The following is a 27,057-nucleotide window of genomic DNA, read 5'->3' on the forward strand; positions in this document are numbered from 1 at the left end:
TTTTTTTTTTTTGTAAAAACATGCTGTGAGGCTGTACATTTCCAAAGCAGACAGAGATATATCCCACATCCAGCTGTAGTTGTTGGGAATTATGATTCTGCAAAGTATCAATTCACGTGGGCTGACTACAGGGACTACATGTCAAGTTTTTTTGTTTTTTTTTCTAGATTTTCATTTACAAAAAACTAAACTATGCATCATATTCCATTCTCTTCACAATTATCCTTTACTTTGCTCTATCACATAAAAATGAAAGCACTGAGGATTGTGTTTCTAATGTGACAAATGTAAACAAGCTCAAGAGAATACTCTCCCAAGGCTCTGTATATAATATATAGCATAACCTTCCGAAATTATTCATAGACATCAGAAAAATGTAATCTCTAAATGCACCCCATTTGGGCTCATAGAATTTTTATTCACTGTTATGTCCTCATAAATAAGATGACTTACCTTAGGAACTGCAATGAATGCTGCAACCTGCCAAGAAAAGGGGCTAACTCATACATAACTAGACTTCTCTCTTTGTGTTCTCTTGAATAATAAATGCTGCAATAGAGGTGCAAGAAGAATGTTAATCCATATCCTTATTTGTATAAATTATGTTAGATTAAATCTATAAAAATGCACAAAGGGACTTAGTAAGGTAGTATTTTCATGGAAAACAACCACTGATGTGTGTGTTCCTAGCAGTCGGTGTATCATTCTTCTCTCTTCATGCCGCTGGCCAACATGTGACAGTTGTTATCTGCGGTGCAGCAGTGGCCGCTTGTTTGTTTACTCGGCTCTTTGTCTGTTTGTTTTCTTTCACAGCTTGGTATCTGTTGTACGGGGTCAGGTCCTCACAGCTGATGGGACCCCACTGATTGGAGTCAACGTGTCTTTCCTGCACTACCCGCATTATGGATACACCGTCACGCGGCAAGATGGCATGTAAGCGATTCCCTGCTTTCTCCTACATCAAGAAGTGCTGTATGTAAGGAAACGTAGAGGTCATGCCCTGCACAGCTGTGTCCCAACCAGAGTTGAGACACAAGTGGATGCTAAAGAGGCTCTCCAAGACAAATCAAAACAGCAGCACATTTCGCACCAAAACAATTCCTCATGCAAATGTCACCATGGTGAAGGCTGTTCTCAACCCAGCTGTTTAAAATGCATTGAATCAGTGAGGGTAGAATCAATCTGCTTGGGAGTAGTAAAACATGGGATTACAGTCTGACCTTCTGCTGCTATTACCACAGATAGGTCCTTAATAATAGCGGTGCAAACACATACAAGGGAAGCATATGTTGCATATCTTCCAGAAAGGCTGAGCAAGAAGCTCTTGCATCCCAGACTCTCTGTAAAAACTATGAACCAGACTTTTGGTTCCAATTCGAAGCATAAAGGCCATGTTTATGTGTTACCAGTGTGGAATAAAAGGCTTTTTTGATTGGCAGGGAATTGTACAGCTGTTGTTATGAGTCACAGTCCCTGGGTCCCCGTATGGCCGAGGATTAGCTGATTTCTTCAGATATTCCGCCCTGTAACTCTCTGACAAGAAGCGTGATAAATGGAAGGGGATAATCACACTTGGTTAGCCAACAGATCCGCTCAGTGTGTTAAGAAAGGAGGGGGGGCAGCATCAAAGCATGTTCTCTTGCAGCTGTGAGCTCCCCACTGCCCAAAAGAGGAGAGAGCTTGAGAAGGAAGCTGTTTTAGGTCAGCTGCACAGCTTGGCTGTTGGCGCGCATATATCTGTGTGTGTGTGTGTGTGTGTCACTCTGGGCATGGGTGGCGTGCATGAGAGAAGTGCATATGCAATGAAACCGCTCAGTGTGTCTTTGTGCATGAGAATGCATGCAATGTCACCACACAGATGCTGTACCCCCTGGGTGTGGAGCTCACCGAATATATAGAGCAGCACTTCAAAGACTCGCCCTTCATTTCCAAACCAGTAACTTTCCCTGAGTAATGTCGTGCTAATTAACACCGGTTCACCAGAGGAAACTCCCCAGACTCCTCCCCGCACGCCGCTCCAAACCAAATTCAGCCATAACGTTTCTGCCGCTGCCATGCCTGGGTGAACAGAAGTAATAAATTATTTTCAGTGAATGGGAATGTTAAGTGAGACTGAATGGTTGGAGCTTATTTGAAAATGTTTCTCTGCTTTGGTGGTCTGGAATAAAAGATACTCTGGAGGGAATATTTCAGCCTTTGTCCACTGCTCTCATTAGAAATAAAAAACAATAGGATTTCTTAACAAATTTGGTCCTTAAAGATCATTTTAAAGTGCTTCCATAGATTACCAATTTAGAAGATAATATTCTTCTAAGATATTTGCTTCAATTTAGTTAAATTCTCATTTACAAGAGTTTGTTTGCTGACAGTAAAACTTTTTTGATTGCATCTTTTTACCCCTTATGACAAAATGAGAAAATTACCCAGTGTTGCCACATGATATTTAAGTTTGGAGCAAACATGCAAAACAATATATAACTCCTCTTCTTTTTAATTGCCTGTAAAGATGACTCTGAGTCCCTGGTTGTCTCTAATTTTCTCTTCTCCCTGCTTTACGTCACAGGTTCACTGGTTCTAACCTTTATGGCAAAACAGTTTTAGTTTTATAATTTTATCATAGCTAAGTTTTTTTACATTGCTTTTGGCACCTTTTCCCCAAGAGGTCTTGATTCTCCATTCAGAATGAATAATAGTGAGTACAACCAAAACTCCAAAGAAAGGCAATGGGCCACACGCAACAGCAGTTTTATATTTTTGTCCTAAATTGCTCTTAAATTCTCTGCTATATACACGCCACATTAGATTCAACAAAAGTTCTTAACTTCAGTAAATGATCGTAAATGATCCTCGTAAATCTGATGCAATCCACCTGTGCGCAATTGAGCGATTATTCCCCAGAAATGTAAATCTGCATAATTACTAGAATTAAAGGACCTTTAAAAGCCAAGCAGTAAAATAAATCACAAAATGTTTAAATGGTCGGTTTGCACTGTTAAAAAAGTAAAAATAAAATAAAAGGATAAAAGTAAAAATTGTTTCATATGAAAGCAGTCAGTGAAAACTACTGATGGAGGGAAATATGATGTAAATAATCTGAGATTGTCATCAACCAATGTGGCACAACATTCTGCAAAATCCCCCTTTAATATGACCACAGGTACTGTACATCTCCAGACCATGTCCTACATTCCCTCATCGCACTGTATCTCTCTCATGCAATCAATATTAAAAATGTTAACAGTGAAACTCAAATTCAACAAATTCAGACAGACCCAAACATTCAACATTTAGTGGAATGACAATGCCAGGAGCGTAAAGCATGTCTTACTATTAGAATAGTTTTAAAAAGCAACATGTTGCTGAACCTTTTTTCTAACTTTCTGTGTATTTTCTGTTTGTGGTATTATTCCAGTAGTAGGTTGGTGAAGGTTCTCTGTCATCCAGGTCATAGTCAGTCCAAAAAAAAAGTTAGAAAACAAAACCACTGAACATTTTTATTGAAGTTTGAAGACGTTTTGCTTCCCATCCTGAAAGGTCTCTTAATTCAAAAAGTGTTGAGTAGAGTGCAGCTCCAGGCTTTATAAAGTAACCCAACAAAAGACCTGTTATGGCTGAGAAAACATGCAAATTAAACGTAAAACAGGTCCAACCCTTTGTAATGGGGAGTCATTAAGGTCATTGTTGGCCTGCTATTTAAACTGAAACTGGCCCCTGCCTCTGTAATTGGGAGTCGTTAGGGTTGTTATTGGCCTGGCTTACAGGAGCGACCTGCATGGCCAAGAGGATTGAGGCGATAATGGAGGGAATCAATTCTAAAACTGTGTTATAGGTTTTCAAGAGCTGAAACCTGAGTCCTCCTCCTCTTTTTAAGGTTGTTTTTTGTCTCTCAACGTAAATGGCTTCCTTCACACCCCTTTCAAACCACCTGTCTTTTTGTCCAATTTTGAATTGAGATAGATTTCTGGGTGGGAAGTGAAACATCTTCAAACTTAAAAAAAGAAAAGTGGTTATGTTTTTAACGTTTTTGGAATTCCAATAGTAGCTTGATCTGACATATAGCTAACTGGCTGTTCTTTTGAGGAAATTACAACAAATTAAACCAGTGTCCCATGTTTACTGACCTGCCAGCTAAAAGTCAAGTGACCAAGGTTCAGTCATCAGATTATATAAAATTGAATTTATAATTGCAGAGTTGTATGATAAATAAAGATGTAGGCTAATAAAATGGACTAGTGCTCATAAGTACCACCAATGTGGTTATTTGGTGAAAAACTAGATTTGGATAACAGCTGACTCATTGTGCAAAACACCTATGCCAAGTCTAGAGCACTCTAATAATTTGTTCGTACCTGAGAGAAGATTAGGATTAGGAGAAAAATGGTGAATGGGACACCTTCTCCTAACTCTCTTGTATGAACAATTTAGGAACAAATTTGTTTGTACGGATGCTTCTTGCTTGAGACAAAATGTCCAAAAAAGTGCTATACCACTATGTTATTTGGATGCCAATGTGTTATTAGGAGGAGAATATTCAGTAATTAAAGCAAACATTTTTAAGTATTTTAAGTTATTTTCACTGCACTGAAACAATGAAAACAATTTTACAGTCTGTTACTTGTTTCTTTTATTTTTACATTTCTTGATTTTGCTTTCAATGAAAAAAATACATTGAAGGTATATCCAGATTAATAAAATATGAAGGTGATGATGCAGCTCAGTGAAATGCAGTGTTTCTGGTCTGTGCAGGTTTGACCTCTTGGCTAATGGAGGTGCTAGCCTGACGCTGAGTTACGAGCGGGCACCGTTCCCCACGGCGTACCGCACAGTGTGGCTCCCCTGGAACATTTTCCATGTGATGGACACAGTCGTTATGAAGAGGGAAGAAAACGACATCCCCAGCTGTTACCTGACTGGCCTGGTCCGGCCAAACCCGTACATTCTGGCCTCACCACTCTCCACCTTGTACAAAACCTCCCCAGAGGACAACCCTGTCGTCCCTGAAACCCAGGTGTGAGGACACCAGAGGGATGACTCAGAAGCATCCCTATTCAACGTTTTTATTGCCTGTTTCAAATTCACCACATTCATATCTGATTGTTTTGGAATGACTGCTATCTTTTCACTCAGGTCGGATCCAAGTATTACAGGCTGTAGCTCTGATTATGCTATCTTTATTTCACAGCGGCTTGTCTCGCTTATTTTACACGGGGTCAGATCTGCCTTTCAGTCTGCCTTTTGGGTCCTTATCGAACTGAAGTATCTCTTCAAATACTTAGCTATAAATTGTCTCACAGCAGCCAAGATTAATATGTTTAGTCTGTGGCCATTTCAGTGAAATCCCTAACAGCAAAATGTGACTGCAGCCTTTGCGTCTGCTGTAAGAACAAACTATATCTGTGTGAGGTTTCAGATTAGAAAAGCTGTGTTTTTTGCATAATAGCAGCTTCAGGTGCAAACAGACACTCTAAAAATACAGTTTCTCTTATTAGTCATACAGTATTTAACTTTTCTTTTACTTAGTGATACTAAAGACCTCATCTCTTACCTTTAGGGGGAACACAATTCGTTAACACCACTGCACAGTGTTTGCAGATTGCACAGTAGCTTTATAAACTGTAATTAGGGCCTGTCTTCAAGTTAAATACAGACTCCCATTGCTCCTTTTAGCTGTGTTGTTTTTTTTTATGTCTGCTTTTCACACTGTGCTGTTGGCACCAGACTGACTGCTAATTAAAATCTTAGGTTCTTCATGAGCAAGTGGCCATACCAGGCAGTGACCTCAACCTGGTCTACCTGAGCTCCAGGGCAGCTGGCTACAAGCCCATCCTCAAGGTGCTTCTGACCCAGGACCGCCTCCCTTTTGGCCTGATGAAAGTGCACCTGATGGTGGCCGTCATGGGCCGTCAGTTCCAGAAGTCTTTCCCCGCCTTCCCCGACCTCTCCTACACCTTCATCTGGGATAAAACAGACGCCTACAATCAGAAGGTCTTTGGCCTGGCAGAGGCTGTGGGTGAGTTCCTGCTGGGAAGCTGCCCCACTAAAGATGTTGTGCAAGCAGAAGTTCGCAGTCAGACGGCCTCAGGCTCTGAACCTTGGTTGAACTTTTTAGAGATTGATTTTACTTGTTTTTCAATTGAAGATTATTTGGCTAGGGACTGCTGTGGTTACCGTGAGCAATAAAGATGTAGCAGTTGGCGTGAAATCCGCAAATCCCTCTGTGCTGCAGTTTTTGAAGGCCAGTGTTTTTTTTGCTGAATTGTTTATTTGCATGTATGATATTTCAGCAGCTGTCCAAGAATGAAAATATTGCCTATGAGGCAGTGGTCTGAAAGAAATCTGCATGAAGCGAGCTAAAAAAAAAAAAAACACTAACTGTAACCAAATATTATCTGATTATTTTAGCTATGATTGAAGATAAATCAAAGAATCATAATAATATCAGCACAATAATATCAGTGAAATCCTGAGCTCTACATTGTTCACAGTGATGCACAATATTATTTTGTGAACATATTGCAATAATTAAAGGTAAGAACTGTATAAAAAGCATTGGCTTCCTTTACAAATAGCTGTTCTGGTAGCTGAGCAAAGCAACAAACACATTCAAAGAGAACATTGTAAAAATGCATTTGATTCAAATGTTTAATTTCAAAGGGAAAAACACAAACAAAGAAGAAGCAATTGATTGTTTCCTGGTTCCCTGTTGCCTGTTACCATTCTCTTTATCAAAACAATTAATACCAATATTTACCAAAATACCTTTAACAGTACTATATCAGAACCATAGTTCCTTGATCAGTGATCTGGGATTAGGATTAATTTGTGAAATTAACTTCTGCTAAAAAGTGGGGGGAAAAAACAGTTTTATTTTAGCAGATTGGCCAATTCAATTTATGACCACAATCACTGCTGCAGCAGAAGAAAAGTTAATCGTGCAGAAATGTAATATAATGTCATTAGAATCAGACCCTTATGGACAACAAATGTTGTTACATTTTTGTTTTTACTTCAAATTTTCCTGTAAAAAAGGTCTGGAAAACATCCAGTTCAGAAATTAACGAAAAATGTATTTAAAAAAAATAAACTGCAGAATTTGACCTGAACGTGTTGGCCATCCATGATAACTCAAGCCAAAGCATCCAACGTTAGATCAAGTCCAGTGGCTTTTAGCCAATAACATAGCCTCATTTGATCATACAGCAGACATGTTTCTTACCATTTAGCTGGTAGCTCTAATCAGACCAGGTGAAATTTAGTGATTTAATATATTTTCCATAAGTTTTGGGTACCCAGCCTTGATTTTTAACAATGGGCATTAGACAACATGGAGATTGTATAATACCATGGTTGAAGAGTCTCATTTTTGCTGGTGAAATGTTTCCTCAAGAACAAAAAAAACAAAAAGAATCACATACAAAATCACACAAACTTTATTATTATTAAATGTTAACAAAGTCTTTAATGAAAAAATAACTTAAAAATATGAGGCAAAGTTAACTAAAGATGACCAAAAATTATTTTTCAGCAGCTTTTTAAAGCTATATTTAATAGGAAATGCAATTATTGTTCTTTACTCCTGTGGTAGGCTGCCTCTATGTCACATGAGTGCCCAAATGTGATCTTCATGTGATAAAGTGGAGACAATTTGAAACTTAATCAGCAGTATTCTAAAGAAAGTTTGATTTTGAAACACAATCAGATGTCTTTACTAGCAGCTTATGCAGCGATTATGGTGTTTACCTTAATGGGCTCTATCTAAACCTTTATTGCTAAAGGGATTCACCCTCTCCTTTAAACACAGGTTTGCATTCTGCTTTATTTGCATCTACATAAGATAAATAAGAGAAGTACGCACACAATTCAAACAGTGGAGGTGTGATAGAGAAACCCCACAGGTCTTCTAAAATCCTCCCAGCTGGCGAGAAGTGCACAGTCAAAGAATCAGAGGACACATAAAACAACCACACTGTGGGCTCAATGTCTGCGAAACTACAAGCCTCATTGCTGCTATAAGTGTCAAGTAAAAAGGTTGCAGCTCTGCTCACCGTGGGTATCTTCTGCCATTATTTTCAGTGTCAGTGGGATATGAATATGAGTCCTGCCTTGATGTGGTGCTCTGGGAAAAGAGGACGGCGGTGATACAAGGCTATGAATTAGACGCCTCCAACATGGGAGGTTGGATGTTAGACAAACATCACATCCTGGACATCCAAAATGGTAAGAAATGCTCATTACCTGCAGTGCATGTGTGTTTTTGTGTCTGTGGGGCAGAGATAGGTGCCTCTGCGGGTTACTGGCAGGTGGTCTTTACCCTGAATCACCGCAGTAAAGGCTTGAATCAGAATGAAATATGGTTCGTCATCCCATCTGGAGATAATAGAGGAGAGTTTTGAAGGGCCGATCACTCACAGTAATGACTGAATAAATCAGCGTGTAAGTCAGCGGGGTGCAGGGCTCGCCACGATTCAACACCACTCAGCTATTTTAGGAAGAAAACGGCTTTTTGCTTCCCGCCAAGGGCTCACGTTTCTGATGAACAGGCGTTCTGTTTAAATTCTTGCATCGGTTACAATAAGCAAAAATGAAATCCTCACTCGATCATTAATCCAGTCCTGGGCAACACCGACAGACGTGAGTCGATCTTTTTCGAGCTGCTGCAACAAATGTGAGAAAGCCTAAAAGACGTAATGAAACAATCAAGTATAAATACAGCAGAGTCACTGCTGGGTTACAGCTTCATGGAGGTCACACTTGAGAAATTCAGTCAGCGCACTGTTTAAGGCTTTCAGAGCGCGGCTGCAGAGGAGGCAGTTAGACGAAGGCACTTCTAAGGAGTCTGCCTCAGGGCCTCAGGCTGCTGTCTGCTGTCAGTTTGCCAGACCGCTGTTTTGACATTAAAACCTCTACGGTGCACAATTGTTGTTCCAGTTGTCCACCACAATTTGGTTTCTTTTTCATCTCCACAGTATTCAGGCTGGCTCTATAGTCAGATTGGAGTACGGAAGCATTTTTGTTTTTTCCTCCATTGACTGGACTGCCTCTGATTCATGCTTGTTTTGTTCAGTGCATATGATTGTAGTTTTAGCCCATTCTAGTGGGCCTGCTCTGTTCTATGGTATATTTTCTTTTGAAAAATGTTTTATCAGAAAGAAATGACAACAAAGAGATAGGAATGAACCACATGAATGAGTATTTCTACTTCACAGGTATTGATCTAAATATGTCGGAGAGCTTTGACAACAAAAGCGTTGTAGTTACTTTTTTGAAGTTGTTGCTCGGCTCTAATTTTCTGTATGTTTCTTTCAAGAAGCCAATCTCTGAGTGTTTGCAAGTTGTTTGGATCAATCATTTTCAGAGCTTTTGGGAGATCTTTCCTATGCTTTTTCTGGTGTTTGACCTTTTATTCATACAAAAATGTGTTCCTGACAAGCCTCATCCGACTGAGAAAAGTGGACATTTTTAGTGTACAGTAAGGGAAGAAGTATCACGCATGGAAAGTAATTTCCTCTATCATTTGACAACTATCCGAAATTAATATCTTTAAATAAAGAAAAATAATACGTAATAAGCATTCGTGATTAAATGTTTATCCTGGAGAAAATGTCACCTCAAGTGACTACTCTGCTGTACGATATTTGGTGCTTTAAGTTTAAATTCCATTATACTATTAATGTATTAGGTTTTGAATTGATGACATTACAGAAATACAATAAGGAAATCAGATACATCATGATGATCATATACATCATCAAGTTAGCACTTTTGGCACATCATCAGATGGTGTGTGGTGTAATATTCTTAATATCTGACATCTATATTATTATCTATATTATTATGCTCTATAGAACACACTAATTTTGTTGTGATGGATTTATATAATATGTTATATTACATTATTTATAGACTTTATTGACTTCATACTGATTATGCAATGTGATGGGCCTATTTTTCAGCTTAAATGATAGTAATCTACTGGTGCTATGAAACAGCAAGTGTGTGTCTAAGCAACGACGTAAATATCGGTAAGCAGAGTCCGCCGTTGCTTACGGGTCCACGACCTCTTAGGGGCCCATTCACTGACACCTAGTAGGCCCCCTACGCAATTGTAGACTAGGAAGTGTCTTCGCAGACGACACGAAAAATTCCTCTTAAACCCACCTGGTCCACAAGCGATTAACCTCACCGGACCAGTGGTACTTTTAATTACTATGTTAATACCTGTGTACAGTTCATTAGACGGTTGGTTAAAAAAAATACGCTCATATAATATCTTTCAAACCGCATTAAAGATCTTAAAGGAACAATGTACTGTATATGAGTATTTAATTTTTTACACTATGACTTGGAATTATGGGTAAGATAAGATAAGCATCGTAAGCATCTCCCTGAAATTAGTTGTTTGGAATTTGGGATGTCTGTAACGTGGTGGTGCGCTGTCACCAATTGTCCATTCAAGGTGCAATATTCCGTGTTTGATGTGTGATCATATACTGAGAATTGCATGATTGTTTCTTCTTGGCCGAAAGCTGTAATGTCGTTATGCATTTTTTTTGTTTTTTTGAGAAACAACAGCAAATAACAGAAGTAGAAAAATTGCACTCTACCTATTCCTATTAAAACCTCATTCACTGAAAAATAATAATGCCCATGCGTTATAGATTCTGAAAGGCCTTGCATCAAAAAAATATTGCACAAAATCAGTGCAATGAGTGCAATTCAATACGTCGGCTCCAGACATCCCCACCCCCTCCACAGACCCTCCGCTGCACCTCTCCCAAATTGTAGCTGACCGCAAACAGTGCCGCAGACAGGAGGCCGGCTTGTTTTCTTTTTATGACCGAAATTGCATTAAACAACTTGTGAAGTTTGACCCGCTAGAAGAGCGAGGTGCGCGAGAATGCTAGGACCCTTTTTCCACCTGGATCTCTGCTCGATTTTGGCCCTCATGTCCCTTCGTCGTCGGACTAAACTCGCCCCCACTTCCTCACCGCCTCGGCCGTATCTAGACCCACAGTGTGTAGCACAGACCACGCTTCGATGTTGAGCATAAATCAAAAATGTCTGTATCAAGCTTACTGCAGCACACTGCTGTAAGAGTATAACCAGGAAGCGAGGTAGGAGGGCAAAATAGGTTTAGCACCACCGCAGCACGGGAGATAGAATTATGCCAAGGAGAAAATGGATGAAAATAGACCGGAGGAAAAAAAAAGTGAATCGATACTCTTGCGGACTTATCGATGCATCGGATCGTCGGCTGTTGGATCGATGCATCGATACAAAACGATTATGATTTACACCCCTACCAATATGGCAGCTGGTGACTTTAAAGCTGTGCATTACCAATGGCCTATCAACAATCAGGTGAATAAACAGAGATCCGTGGTTAGGAAGCATGGAGTATAATCAAAAAACTTCCCGGAACCGTGCAGTTTTGAGTGTTATGATTCTTTACAAATGTTGTCCAACATATTTAAGGCAACTAAAAACATGACGGCATCCACTCTGTAGAGTTACCTTGAACATCAAGGCTTCCTCTGCTTAATTCAGTGTAGGGGTTTCACACTTTGCTGATTTACCTCGTTTGCAGTTTTATCTTCAAAGTAATCAAGTTAATTCTTCAAAGAACAAAGATGGATACATTTGGCTCCATTAAGGCTTTAAGCTGCCAACAGTATGGCCATCAGAAGCTGTCAAGACATAGCAGCTAAGGCAGGTTTTAGAGTATGAGGTATTCTTTGATCTGCTTGGTTCCTGTATGCTCCTTAAGGTTCAAAAGTGCCATGCCCTGCCTGGCACACCATGTGTGCTGAAGATAAATGCTTTAAAGTAGTTAAAAAGGTTTGCTGACAATAAAAGATTAAAATAAACAAGCAGCATTAGTCCTTAAAGACTCAGAGGAATATCCCCTCAGCTGTGATGTAGAGTCGGGTTTAAGAGGATGTACTCACAGCCTCTGGAGGCTCATCACAAATCCTCTGCAGCCCCCAGACACAGAACTTTAAATCTGTCTCTGACATGTTTCTTTTAGGGCAGGTTCAACAAATTTCAAGCAAGAAAATATAAAAATATTTTTTGTGTATTGACGTTTTAACGCTTACAGGAGCTTTGGATATAAGGAAGCATGTTTATGGAACCTATTCCTTCTCATGGCATAGAATAAAGAACATATGTTTTTTTCAGATAAAGTTGTAGAAAAGGGAGAAACAGTTACTTCACTTTCTTGAAACCTTGATACTACTTTGTCCTACATCTTTGTTGAACTACAAAAAAAAAAAAAAAAAAAAAAAAAACAGACTCACAAGCTCATATCCAAACCTGATCTGTCATGTCGTTGAGAACCCAAAGTTTGTGAAGTGAGAGAAAGAACACAAAAATATGCCTGTAGCTCTTGTACCGGCGGTATATTCCCGTTTCATCCCGGTCGTCTCAAAGCAGAGCACCGCCATCTCCAAAGCCGTCACAGCGGCAACAACTCCATCGCAGTTGGAGTTGTTGTGAGATGCATTCATGATCAACAGATAGCTGCATCATGAGTGATATGCTAATGCGTTGCTGCATCCTTTATTAGATTGAGCCGTACTGCGTCTAAAGATGTCAGAGAACCAAATGCCGCCTTGCATTACAAACCGTCATGCTGAGGGCTTGTTGTTGAACATGAAACTAGCGATTACAGAAATAAAACAAGGACCAGATGGCATAGAGCGTTTCCTGTGCAGTAAATGTTGCAGGCTCCCCAGGGCTTCTTTTCCTCACATTTTTCACTTGTCCCTGTATGAAAAAGAAAATCACTGCAAGGTCTGTCTAAATTTAAAATGAACCAAAATAGTTAAGCAAACTTGTGGCTTTCTGTCTCAATTACTACCTCTGTTTGACAGGGGCTTAATATTGCTTGCAGAATATTTTCCCACTGCAGTCCTGTCAGCTCAACCCAACACAGCAGTCATGGTACCACTGCATGTTTTTTTATCCAGAACTTTTGCAAGACAGTTAATAGAGAGTTTGCAATCCGATCCTTACTGTTAGACAGCAGTCTAAAATAATCTCGGCTTTATTTTTGACACATTGTACAGCTCCTTGCTGATGCATTCAGAACTTCTGGATTTTTGGATTTTAATTATTTTAATTATGAAGTAGGAGGGGAAAAAAATGTTTTGAAGATGCAAACTTACAAGGATCAGCGCTATTTGAGTCACGCAAGTACAATAAAAACTAAGTCTTCACTTTTGTCCACTATTCCTTTTCAATACTTTGTTAAATCCCTCTTTTTCTACAGAAAAAAAAAATATTTAGATCTACATCTTTCAGACTGGACTAAAGGTATCTTTGAATGTTTATTTTAGTTTTTATCTGCAAATCATCTTTAACTATAAGGTTTGGACCATGGGTGATTTTGAATAGATGGCCTGAATCACACCTGTGGGTCTCTCTGCATAAATTTCTCCTTTTGGTGGGTTTTTCTTCAGTTTCCACCCACCCTCTAAAAACGCTACTGTTGAGTAAGCTTATCTCTCTATATTGCTCCAATGTGTGTGTGTTTGGAAAGTTTTAGTGGTGTAAAGAAACTTGAAGTTTTTATTCGGACAAATTTGTCTCCTTACAATCCAAATGAAATGATTCAGTCTGCAGTCAAGCTTTTTTTTGACGTTAGAGATTTATTGCGCATGTGGGGTATTTGGGTGGGAAATTCAGCTCGATATCCTCAGTCGACAAGAAGATGAATCCAAATATCACTGTTTGCCTTCATTGCTGCTCAAGTATTGATTCTTTAATGCTCCATACCTTGACTAATGTCCTTACCAGACATATGAGCAAGCGGTGCTCCTGTGCCTCTGCACTGCAGTTTATCTCCAAACATTTGCTATCTGGCTTTGTTGTGATTCCTGCTTCATTTTTGCACCACTTGGAACATCTGAGGACTGTTTTCTCTCATCGTTTCTGGTGCAAGACCTGAGCAGAAGCCTCCTTCCCCCTCGCTCCACCTCAACTACTGAGCCTGTCAAACCAGATAAGGCAAATTGCTGGTGTCTGCACCGTAGTCGTGTCCTCCTGCCCCTCGTTTCTTCGTTACAAGTGGATATACCTTCCTCTCAATCTCCAGCTAGTCTCTATCTTGGGTAAGATAGCTGATACTTCTTGAACACAGCCAGGGTTCAAAAAGTCTGTATCCGTGTGAGTAAGCTCTGTATGGCTTACACACATTCTGCACTTTAAGGAATCAGAGGTCTGCTGTCTGCCTTTAGCCTCAATCACGACCTGCTGGGCTTTGGGTGGCAAGTCGAAGAAAGACACAGCAAAGAGGAACAAAAAAAGGGACAGGGTGCAATTAAGACACACTTCCTTTCGTCTCCTACCTCTCTCTGTGCTCACCGCGTGTCACCAAGGTGACATTGCTCAGGGCGCTCCAGTTCTTTATCACATATGGAGGCCCGGCCTTGCGTCGGTGCCATTAATCATCGCAGAAGCTGTGATGTCAACATGAAAGACACTTTTTTATTTCCCCCCACATGATTTAAATTAGCCTTTTATCAAACAAATTATTACCTGGTGTAATGTCTCCAAGGTAGAAATGAATTCAGTTTGGGGCAGCGCACTCTGGAATTATGATTCCTATATACAGGCAGCAGGCAGAGTTTGTGCAGATGACATCTTGGCCCTTGCTCAATAATTCATGTAATGACTCCTCTTCCAGTTTGCTATTTTCATGGCCTCAGACCTCCTCAGTGTCTCTTCCCCCATCACTTTTACAGGCAGATATATTTTTGACTGTTTTTCTGTCATACTTTGAGAGACTGAGTTGCTTCAGGTTTAGTTGTGTTCCAGTTAAACACAGTCGCTACTGATAATTAGCAAATTAAAACTTGCTCAAATGATCTGCTGTACATTTGCTGCGATTTAAATGTCTTAACAGGATGTTAGAGTAAGTAATCTTGTTTACTGTCAAGTTATAGACACACCTTAGCATGACATTGATTTATCAAGTTCTGATTAAATGTTAAACTAGAAAATAAGAGCATGGAATACATATCCCTACCTCTCAGTCTAAATATTGATTCTTTGCTTCTCTCCTTATGACCTTCAACCTTCCTTACTGTCTTTCATTGTTTTCTCCCCACTTTCTTTGTTCCCTCTCTTTCTCCCTCCCTGTTGCTTTTCGTGTTTTCTATATTTTTTTTCTTCCTTGTTTCCTTTTTTTTTTTTGCGGTTTTCTCTGGATTTTTATTTATCTTCTTCACTTAGTTTTCTTTTTCACTTTTTTTCTTTCTCTCTTTTTCTTTCTGTCTCTTTCTTTCTTTCCTTCTGTCTTTCTTTCTATTTTTTCTTCTGTATAACTGGGACATTTTTATCTAAGGTTCCGATTCTGTAAATTCACTACAGTGAATTACACATTGTGTATTACACAGGCATATTGTGAGAGAAGCTCCATTGTTGCCTTCCACAAACTTCTCCCCAGATTTTGAAGCCGCCTCCACACGCTCATATTTCTAATCGATGAGTAGACATGTCCCAAGCGCCTGATACATTCAGCTGCCATGCTTGTTCTTTGACTTCTCCTCTGCAAAATCTGTCGAGGGAGTTCGCTTCAGCCTGTGCAGAAAAGCAGGACTTTGTGAATAAATTGTTTTCCTGAAGCTTCACTTGTGGGAAATCACATCATAGTTATCCGAGTTTTCATCCAGTGTAAGAAGTGCAAAACAGTTCTGGATGGATGTTTGTGGAATCCAAAATCCCCTTTTTAGTGGAGACGCTGTAGGAGCCCAAAACTACCACTATCTACAGCCTGGAGCTTCGGCTAGTCACAAGCCAAATTCCCATCTGTGGAGCTCTCCAGCTGAGACATCAGAAGCTTGATCCTTGCAACAATCATCAGCAGTAATGTGTCATGGCCAAGTGTCCTTGAGGGAGCAAAGCTGAACCTTAATCTGCTCACTCACACTAAGCTGGCGGAAGACATTGTGTGTGTGAGAGAAATCAAAGTAAAAGAGTACAGTGTCAATAGTAAGGGTAGGAGTAATGGTGGGGGGTAGCTGGTGATTGATAGCAGTATTTAATCTATTCCATTACACTGTCTAATAGCCTATGGGAAGACTTGTGTGTACAGTAAACTGTGATGGAAGTGTAAATGGAAAGGACCATAGTGACTTGCCAGAACGACTTCAGCATCCTTCCTTTCTTAATTCTTTTAAGCTGAACGTCTGCCAAATTGCAAGACGAGCGCAATGCCGACACTCATCATGTCCTACGCGCTTGCATTGCATCCTGCATATTAGTAATGTCGCTGTCTCTCACGTGAATGGTAAGAAGTCATTACACAAGCAGATATTCAAATTCTGATCAAATTATTCAGCTTATTTGTCACTTTTGATGTATATATTTTTTTTTGTCTGGGCTCAGCTTCAACCCTTCAGCTCACTGAGTGTTTTCATAGCTCTGTGTGCGTTCTTTTCAATGCGCCGACAAATGGATCACAGTTCAATTAAAGTCCCAAGGTCACACGTTTCCAGGCGCTGCGCAGAGAGCCTCGTCCTGGACCTATTTGTCTTGGTTAGAGGCTCATGTATAATGCTGTCGGGTACAGAAGACGAATTGGTCAGATCGTGAGGAGTCTCGCTGCTCTGTGTCTTCATTTGAATTTGCCCTTCAATCAGCTAAATCAATGAGAGGATCTAATCAGAGGAGGGACAAGCTGCACACTTAATTCCACATATATTGAGGGTTTCGATGGCTTACAGTATGGCTCTGTGGGAGTTCACCATTATGTGGCCATTCAGTGGTGTCATAGATCTACTAATTAGGACAGAGGCAGACTGAAATCACACAAGTTGCTGGATGTGAATAATTAAGTGCTCCAAGCATGCACTTCTTCCCTTTGATGTTATTTTTTCCACTTTGAAGAATGTCCCACCATGCCCCCACCCCCTCTGAAGAAAGCCTGTTATATCAGCTCCTTGTTAAAATATTAATCTGTTATGACTCACCACATTTAGTGAGTCCTCGGTGTGATGTATGGACGGTCATTAAGGCGGTGTCCACAGCTCCATGTTTATGTTTACTGCCTCTCGGTGACTTAGGAGAAGCTTTCTCCCTGTCAGGTTAGAAGAACATCATTTTATATGAAATATGCTTTGGACTTATGAAGAGTTTTCAGGATTGACTGGGGCACTGCCACTCCTTTGCCATGCTGGGCTGTAGCAGTTAAATTTATGGTTGTCTGTGTGTAGCTTCTGGTTATTTCAATAATGTTATTGACTGAGAATTACCTAAAGGGATTGTGTGGAGTGGTTGGTGTGTAAATGTCTCACCTGCAGTATGCAGAGTTGTCTCAATTTGAATAGTAAAAGAGTTAAACAGGATGTTCTTTCTCTGGGTGGATCATCATAATAAGTGGTCCTCCTCATTGTCAACCATTCTGGTGATATGTGTACTGTAAGTAAGGCCATCCTACCTGCTCGTAATTGCAAATCTTTTCTAAATTAAGCCTGTAAGAGTGATGCAAACAGCAAAATTTAAACAGAACTTTGAGAAATAGGCTCTAGCATGCTCTTGCGGATGTTTAATAGGCATTCCCTCTCGGGAGCAGGTACAGGGTTGTGGATGTGCATATTTTATTTTTTTTTTAATGGAGAGGTCTTTTCAAAAATGTGCAGAAATCCTCCACTATACCTTTAAGTGCTGAGGGAGAGCTTGCAGCCTCCAGCCTGCTTACCTGACAGCACCAATGGGAAGCTTGTTTGATGGAAATGTTGTCACCTTTACATGTGTCCAGATTTTTGTTGACTGACAACTACTGTACAGCAAACGTCCAATTCCAAGGATGGAACCAAACGGTTGACAGAATAAGATAAGATCATGAGCATATGAATAGAAATAACTCTTCTTGTTTCTTTTTTAATGAAAATAAAAATGGGCAGAGTGCCTTTTTTTTTCTCTGTCATTTGGTATAACTTGTAAGAGCCACCAAGGACATAGAAGCCAAACTGATTTTCTTTATTTTATTTAGAGCCAAATGAGTAAATGAGCTAAAGACCTAATCATGTCACGTTTTATATTATTGTTCATCAAAAAATTGACAAATTGTCGTTTTTCTTGGCTTATTTGTGTTTGCTTTGGTTGATCACATGAATAAAACTGAAGCCACACCTTTTCTTTAACCCTTTATTACATAAAAAAGGGCTGCCATCTGATCTGTTTAATCTGTCTTTTCCTCCTTCCGCTGGATACCTGAATAATAAGCCCAGGTATGTCCTCCCAATAACCAACACCATTCACACTTCCAAATATCTGCTGTGCTGTTTCCCAGGCATCCTTTATAAAGGCAGTGGTGAGAACCAGTTCATCTCTCTCCAGCCGCCAGTGATTTCCACGGTGATGGGGAACGGGCGGCGCAGGAGCATCTCATGTCCCAGCTGTAATGGGCAGGCTCAGGGCAACAAATTGCTGGCGCCGGTTGCTCTGGCCTGGGGCATCGACGGCAGCCTCTACGTCGGCGATTTTAACTTCATCCGCCGCATCTACCCATCTGGAAATGTGACAAGTATCATGGAGCTCAGGTAAAAGTGATATAAGGTGCTGCTTGGAAAATTAGACCTAAAAGTTAGACACATACATAATACCTGTAGAAAAGTATTAAGCCGAATGTCTAATATTAGTTGAACATCTCTACATTATATACACATAACATTATTAATCCATTTCAAGTGCTAAATCCTTTATTGGTAATACATTTGTTTAATGATAAAAATATGTAAGACTGGCAAAAACGTAAATAAAAAATGTGGGAAGTTTAAAACCTTTGACTTACAAGATAAAAAGGGAACAATTACATCATACGCTTTACTGACCCCCAAAGTGTGAAGGAATAAACAGATCACTTGTCATGGCTGTCTCTAGCATGGTGAGGGGAAGCTGGAATGGCACGGTGGGCAGACTCTAATTCACACACATCTTTCCACTCCTCATAGAAATTTGAAATCTTTTCCCCATCCATCTCCATAATTAGGAAAGACATCCTGTCTTCAGCGTGTAATTGGGATGATTTACGTCCGCATGCCAACTTGGCTTCTCTCTGCAATGACTCTGATTCGGCCAGTTGGCTTATTTCACAGTGGCAGATGTTGATTAAATGTACATTGGGCCGTCATCCTCCACGAGACACATACATGACAAAAAAAAAAAAAACATGATAGCAGGTTTAAAATGACTGAGGTCACTGTACTGTTGGCTTGCTGTTCACTGGCTAATATCAGGATTAATAGGGCAAATGTTAAGAGCAAGTCGGAATTGGAAAGGGAAGGTGCTAATCCATCCTGAAAGTCTGCTCATGCACCTACAGAGGAATCCATCATGACGTAACAGATGTTGTAAATGTTGTAGAGATGTGAATGAAAGGCAGGGCACTGCTACAAACCAACATGCTCTATACAGTATGCTAACTCTTAAACAGAACAATAATGTAGAACAACTCTAACATTTTTACAAAGGGTTGTTTGATAGAATTTACATAAAACAGGAAAAACTGAACTATTTGCATCACTTTGTAGAAAAAGTCAAAAGTCTTTTCAGGGAATATTATGTCAGGAATTGATTTTTTCTTTTTCCGGTTTCAGTCGTGCCACCTTGTAGAAATGGAATCACCCTAAACCTCCTTCAACCACTGTTCGCTTTAAGCCTCTGTTTATATTCTGGCTTCAGTGGTCAATGTAGCAAACGGCTGAATCAATATTTCAATATGAGCGGTCAAATTGAGAATAGCAGCGGTAATACCGGATGGCGCTTCATGAACACAGGAGGACGTGTTTTCCTCCCCGTGGGTTATAACTCCACGTCTGCGCTGTCTGCGGAACAGACTGCCGCTGCATATGACCTTCTAGCTGGTTGTGTCGATTCTTCAAGGGGACGACTTTGACTGTCTTAGTTTCCTCACCAGGCTCTGTAAGAAAGAGGAAGCTTCTTGTTTGATTTTTTATACACTAGTTTTGCTGACATCCCACCATTTTTGTAAAGTTTAAGCATAAATAATAAAAAAGGTGTTCCTCAGAGCATCTAGGGTAGAATCAGACGCCCGTAAGCTGAAGAACTGGCAAAAGGGAGCCTTAAAAATAAAAAGAGAAAATGTGCCTTTAAAATGTTTAAAATTCATTGTCTTCTTTCTCTTTCCTCTTTTTTCTGCTTCCACTGCACCCTGTCATAGAAATAAAGACTTTAGACACAGGTAGGTCTGTCATTCTAGTGGATGTTTTTCCCTTTCTGCATGTTTTTGTCTCTAAAGTTACTTGAATATCTCTGCCTTTTTTTCCTGGATCTCATACAGCATACAGATTGTTTTGGTTGATTGATTTATAGCAAATTTTGGCTCATGGATATTTAAATCTGTTTGCCAGTTATAAAACACTATCACATGTGGGGTTCCTCAAGTCTCCAATATCAGCCCACTTCAGTCTAGATATATCCTTGTTAGATGTCATTATTATTAACAATCAATTTCAGAGATAGGCACTCAAATATTTATCTGGACTGAATACCCAGAACATGCATGATGGACCCCAAACAACATATTAGCGAGTCAGGGTGCTACCATCTTAACAACATCGCTAGAATAAAGAATTTAATGTTAAACCATGAGGAAGGGAAGCGGTTTGATACTTTTATGTTACATTTCATTTATTGCAAATCTAGATTAAAAGTTGTATTTGTTTTAAAAAAATAATGCATTTAATTATATTATTATTATTGGTCTAATAAAGTGAACCAATGATATTTGAACTAATATAAATAGTACAAACGGCATTTCTTGGTTTAGAACAACCTGCATACCTACAAAACCTGCAATGTGAATAAAATTTAAGATGACTTAAAAGATTACTGTTTTGCAGATTTCCCATAAAAGTTTGCAATCAATCATAATATAATAATGTACATCATAATGTCTCAGATATTTATCTTTTTTTTTTTTTTTTATCTTTTAACAGTTTTTTTTCCAGAGTGAAATGATTCAGTTTTTAACTGAATCATTTGTGAAATGATTCAGTTTTTAACTGAATCATTTCAATGTAATTTCCCTCCTTCTATGTTCCATAACTTTTACCCTACTGCAGTTTAAACTACTTTGTGTATGGATGGTGCTATACAAATAAATGTGCCTTGGCTTTTAGAGTCGTATAAGCACCAGCGATTAAGTTTTGTAATTATAGCAAATCAGTGATGGCTTGATTACATCTAAACACGAGGGAGACTACACAGATTTCCAGAATAAGTGCATCTGCTTTATGTAAAACAGGAAACATACATAAGGAGGCTTAACCGATTTGAAAAAATGATGCAAAAACGCAAAGAGACGCCTACATGTCCAACATCAGAGCTATGAAATAAAGTTCAGTAAAATTGCTAAGCTTGTAATTACATTTCTAGTTATGGTGTTTGGCAGATGTTCTCATCCGGAGGGCCTTGAACAACTGCTCTGTATTCATGAACGCGGCAACATCGCTGCATCAAATGAAGATGCTTCTTGCTGGCAATTAGCTTGTCCCAGTGATTAACATGACAAGAGCAAGAGGTGCTCCAGACAGTAAAACTGCCGTAACTTTATTAGGCTGGCTGTCACGGCAACGCCTCTGGTGAGATGACCAGATTATGGGATATGGAAGAGGGACCTTTGTGTGAATTTCAAATCTAATTTGCCTGATTCATGCTGTGAACTCAGATTTCCTGATCATTTCAAACACTTAGCTGGATGAAAAGGCAGTTGGTCCTAATTTAATCAACCCTGCCATGTCTTAATTAGACATAAAGATACGTCTAAAAGGTATAAAAAGAAAGCTTAGATGAGAGAAAAACAGAAACATGCTGCATACATTTTACTTCTTTGTTTTTTATCTTTGGGGTGTACTTTTCTGGAAGATTTCAGAATCAGGATTTATGGTTCTTCTACCATGCCTGGATGGGCCTCCAGTCTAATTACAGGGACGTTAATTGGTCTAACATACAAAATGAAAGTCCTTAAAAAAAGGGGGGGACAAGAAGAAGGTCAGAAAAGATTAAAAAATCTCTCAAAATCAGAAACTATAGGTGATTTAAAAATCTCTTAAAAGATTTCAAAATTATGAGAAGAAAGTTTGTGCTGGACTTTAAATAGAAATTAATTGTCTGCCCTGCGCTGTATAGCAACACAGGTAAGCCGGTGAGTGGAGCATGGAGGTAAAGTGACATGCAGCAGCTTGATGCTTTCAGAGCAGCTGAATTCCGGATCAGTCAGAGCTTTCTGAATCCCTGCAGGGCAATGCCAGCTTCCAGCACTCTGTGATTGCCTGACCAGGCTGTGACTGACACCTGTTTTAGCACCTGTGACAGGTTTGGTCAAACTGTTGAGATGTAGTGAAAAAAAATGCTGCAAACTTTAGGAAACAACATGGAAACTAGACTCAAAATGGATAGCTGACTGTAATTTAAAGACCTATAATTTCCCCTTTGAATGTATCTGTATTTTAACATTTAGAAGTGCAAAAAGGTAATATTTGTTGCATAAATGTTTTATCAAACTGTAAAACACTGGAACTGGTGCCTCATTTATTATGTCCAGACCCCTGCAGGTTGACTGTAAAATAAGGGCTTACTAATGTTTGACTTACTGAATTTTTTATAAGATCTCAAATAGTGCCCACCTATTTTGAACATTTACTTCGGCTTATGATGGCCGTCAAGTTTTATGACCACATCTTCATCATTTTACAAAGATATTTCATTGCCACATTTATTTCACCGGCACATTATCCAGATCCAAGGCCGGACCAGTATTGACTGAGGTACCATTAAGCCTCAGTACAACATTTACAACTGCACAGAGAAGCAGGCTGATTTCATATTTATGGCCTCTGTTTTGAGCTCTTTAATTACCCTCCAGTACCTTCTATGTTTTCAGTTCTGCCTCTCCTCAGTTGTTTTTAAATACCTCCAGTTTGCTCAAATATAATTTTGTCATGCAAATTTAGCTCTTGTTTTGTAGTCTCAATTATCATGTGAAAAAAAAACAAATTAGCAATGTGCTCCATCATGTTGCAGTTCCTACAGCTGCCTGTATTTACATTGCAATCCGTTATGTGAGTGTAAATAATACAAATTAAGCAGAAAGGGATGCCATTAATTGTTGCACACTGTCAACATAAGCCAGTCATTTCTGTAATTTCCAGAGGCTTCTCCCCACAGGAGTCTCATAAGAGATGAAATGATCTGGCACGCATGTTGTCATTTCTGCTTTGCAATCTGGAACCCCTCTGTGGTGGTATCCGGTTAAATTTAGTCTCAGTTCTTTGTCGCAACCTTCTGTTTTCCCACTTTTTTCCACCTCAGCCTCAAGGTTCATACACTTCTCCGGCTGTTGAAATTAGTTGTAGAATTTGGTTGAAACCCCCAAAAAATAAAAATTATTTCAGTTTTTTTTATTATGAATTCACATAAAATTGTCGCTTCGACTTTAAAGTTGCTAATAAACTCTGGATATTAAGCTGAAACTGTTGTCCTGCAAAACAGTTGCTCTCAATTAACCATTTACAGAGTATATTTTAGAAAACGATAAAAACAGCTTGAAAATCGACTGTCTTTAATCATTTTCTTTAGTTTAGGTGCGACGTACATTGAGTTAATGTATTCCATGCATACAAAGAGGTCACATCATGCTTGTTTACTTTCTGTTCTTCCTGTTACCCTTCATTTCTATTTACTATTATGTTGAGCTCCAGCTATTTCAGAGTTCTATACAGACTGTGTCCACAAACCCCACAGTGTCAAGGCTTTATGGTAAATGAAATGGCCTTTTGAAATAGTCAATTGTGATAGAATTATAGGTGTGTTATATTCCCCAGCATAAAGCAGCAGAGCATATGCAGTCACACAGCAACATTTTTTAACTGCGGTACCTTTGGCTTCGCCAGACTACTAATGTATTTTCAGCTCAGACTGGATTCGTGCACCTAGCTCACATAAATACTGACTAGAAGGTGCAGATCTATAATTTTGCCTTCAGACAGGTTGTGATTAAAGATGAAGTTGGTGCTGAGAATGACATGGAGTGTAAAATTTACCAGACTTGGTTGTTAATGTTTTATTGCTTTAGATGTCGTCCCTGTCAGCTCTACCAGCGAAAGTGATGTTGTGCTCAAATTGTTTAATAAACTGAGGAGGATTGTGAATTTTAATAATGTACTTTGACCTGCTCTAACCTGTTTATGTGTTAACATCTTGGTTTGGCCAATTAATCGATTGCTGAGCGTTAAACCAAGCTCACTTTCAGGCTTTATTACCCTGAAAGATTTAGAAACAGCTGTAGATTCAGGATGACGAGGTGGAGTTCACAAAGATGTATAAAAATAAATTCATACTTACTGGAGTAGTATCATCTCTAACTGAAAAAGAAGTAGAGGAATATAACCTTTAATTTTATTCAGTAGATAGAAAAACCTCTATATTTATGTGATACTTGTTTTTTATAAAGCCACTGCTGGCACAGATCCTGGGACTCCTTCAGCCAACAAGAAGGCACTTTGTCGTCTCTTTAGAAGGGTTGAAGCACACAGATAGGGTGCATTAAACGGTCCTCTTTGCACAATCTTTCTAGATGATCCTGAGTCCTGGATTTTCTTTCATCCGCTCAACTCTCAGCTCACCCCAAAGATTTTCTGAAGGATTTAGCTCCTGGGGGTGTAATGGTCAGTTAAGAAGACAGATTTTGTTTCTTTTTTTTGTTAGGTTATCAACTCACTGATTTGGTTGTATGTTTTTGGGTCATTATCCTGCTAAACAATCCGAGGACGGCTCGTTTTTCAAAGACATCCCTGCATATTTATTCATACAATCTTGGTAGACTGTATTAGGAAGTTAATGGACTCCAAAAAGCCTCCCACACCTGCAGCCTAACAGATCCTCTAACAGCAGGAAGTAGGCAGACATCCCCTTGTTTCTCATTGAGGCAACCCAGAGGGTCTTTTGGCAAAAATCTCAATTTCACTATCCTTTGATCAAAGCAGCCACTTAGAGTTAAAATCCCAGTAATTGCTTCTGACATTTTCACACATTTATTTGCCCATGACTTTCAAATAAGCAGTTTGCATGGTGACTTCAAGAAGGCTATATTAGATGCAGTTTACTGCTAACAGATCAGTTTTTTTGTTTTATTTATTAATTTTTTTTGTATCATCCTACAGCATGTAGTCTTTGGATGAAATAAATGTGGGTCCCTTATTCAGGCTAGCCCCCAGCTGTCACTGTGTCACACTGTAATTTTTCCCCATCAAACACAAATGTAGGGGTTATTACTTTATGGTTGTGATCAGCTGTTATTGATATAAAAATAGTCTTTAAAAAAGTGTTCATTAACTTTTTTAAAGACAATGTGAAAGAGTATTTATACTGGTTTTAGCCATGTTTCTCTGAGAATGTGGATAAACCTGGAGACTTTTTAAATTCTCTAGCAGGTATGCCAGTAAATGTGTCCAACTCTGTTCACGTGTTTATGTTTATTTGTGTTTGTTCTTATGTCTAAACTGATCAATCCATTTATAGCAACATTGTGTGTTTACTGAGAGCAGTTTTCTAACTACAGAATCCCAAGAGGGAGTCCCAGATGGTGCAGGCTTAATTTTATCAGTGCTCACTTTGTGTATGAATAGAATTTAATTAAAACTGTAAAAAAAAGTTGAAAAAATAAATTAATACCCCCAAAGGAAAATTATGCTGTAGTGCACTATTTATGAAAATAAAATAAAGAAATAAAATGAGTCTATATGTTGTGTTTAATCCTTGTGGAACAAGGAATAGCTGCTTTTTTATGTGAGGAAGAGAAGAGATCTGATTAAATGTGGATTCTAATATATAATAGAGATTGATTAATGGGATCAAATCTCACAGATAGATATGAACCATTTTAAACCAGACCATCACCACTGTACGGAATTAGGTTTTAAAACTAAATGTTGCCAGAAGCTTTCATTTATACTGACTTATTGCCTTGAACACAGCAACAACCCAGCGCATCGCTACTACCTGGCCACTGATCCAGTAACTGGCCAGCTGTACGTGTCGGACACAAACTCCCGACGGATCTACCGACCGAAGATTCTGAGTGGAACCAAGGAGCTGCAGTCAAACGCCGAGGTGGTTGTTGGAACAGGAGAACACTGTCTGCCCTTTGATGAGAACCACTGTGGCGATGGAGGAAAAGCTCTAGAGGCCTCCCTCACTGGACCCAAAGGTATCATTTAAAATTAATGAAGATGTTCTGTCCAATAGAGGGGTGGAACTCAGTGATGGATTTCTAATTCTGAAGTGGCACCTGCTTGATTGGAATTTATGCATGCTTTGGGCGCTGTGCCAAATGACGGGTTACTCATTTGTAATTAATTAATTTTGGTTCTCATGTAAAATTCAGAGTAAACAGATGCGGCTCCTAAGAAAACATTGATACTTGGTAAATGAAAGCAATGTTCCGCTCTCTGTTAAGAGACTGTAACCTCAGTTAATGCAAAGAATACTTTAGCTTACACATGAGGGTCTTCCTGTGAAATTCTGTTCAATAATTGGTGCAATTTTATTTATTATTATTTCTCTTCCTCTTTCAGCGATACAGGAAGACAGTATTCAGACCCCTTGAACGTTTTCACATTTTGTCTACTTAAAAACATCCAAACTAAAGTATAAGAATAAGGCAGAAAAAAAAGCTGATACAGGGTACTATATTAAAAAGTTTGATTTTACCCCCTTTACTTTGATACTCCATAATAAAGTCTAGTAAAGCCCTATTTCTTTAAGAAGTCACCTAATTAGCAAATAGAGTTCCTCTGTTTGGTATTTCATCTTCTCTGTTTCTGGCCTAAGAGCTTTGTTTGAAAACATCAGGTGACACAACAGAAAGGGTCATGAGGAAAGTAATGAAGAAATGTAAAATTAGACTTGGGTTGAAAAAGACATAATTCAGTCCATCATCTGGAACCGAAAGAAATATGGTCAAATGAAAAACCTACCAAGGCGTAAAGTAACAGGTTGAGCAGCAAAAGAGATCCATTGTAGCTTTGG

At 39.1% G+C, this 27,057-nt stretch overlaps 1 protein-coding gene across 1 annotated transcript in view; it reads left to right on the forward strand.

Moving 5' to 3' along the window:
- LOC107103254 (teneurin-3-like) overlaps nt 1-27,057 on the forward strand; it is a 126,187-nt gene that overhangs the window by 73,624 nt on the left and 25,506 nt on the right. Inside the window, exons 15-21 of the mRNA XM_015402878.1 lie at nt 814-933; nt 4,747-5,008; nt 5,743-6,010; nt 8,074-8,217; nt 18,299-18,548; nt 20,189-20,209; nt 26,004-26,236. Of these exons, the coding sequence (XP_015258364.1) occupies nt 814-933; nt 4,747-5,008; nt 5,743-6,010; nt 8,074-8,217; nt 18,299-18,548; nt 20,189-20,209; nt 26,004-26,236 (1,298 nt within the window). The remainder of the gene's footprint in view (nt 1-813; nt 934-4,746; nt 5,009-5,742; nt 6,011-8,073; nt 8,218-18,298; nt 18,549-20,188; nt 20,210-26,003; nt 26,237-27,057) is intronic.

The sequence above is a fragment of the Cyprinodon variegatus genome, unplaced genomic scaffold, assembly GCF_000732505.1.
Source record: "Cyprinodon variegatus isolate N-32 unplaced genomic scaffold, C_variegatus-1.0 Scaffold1405, whole genome shotgun sequence".
In the NCBI taxonomy this organism is placed as follows: Eukaryota; Metazoa; Chordata; class Actinopteri; order Cyprinodontiformes; family Cyprinodontidae; genus Cyprinodon; species Cyprinodon variegatus.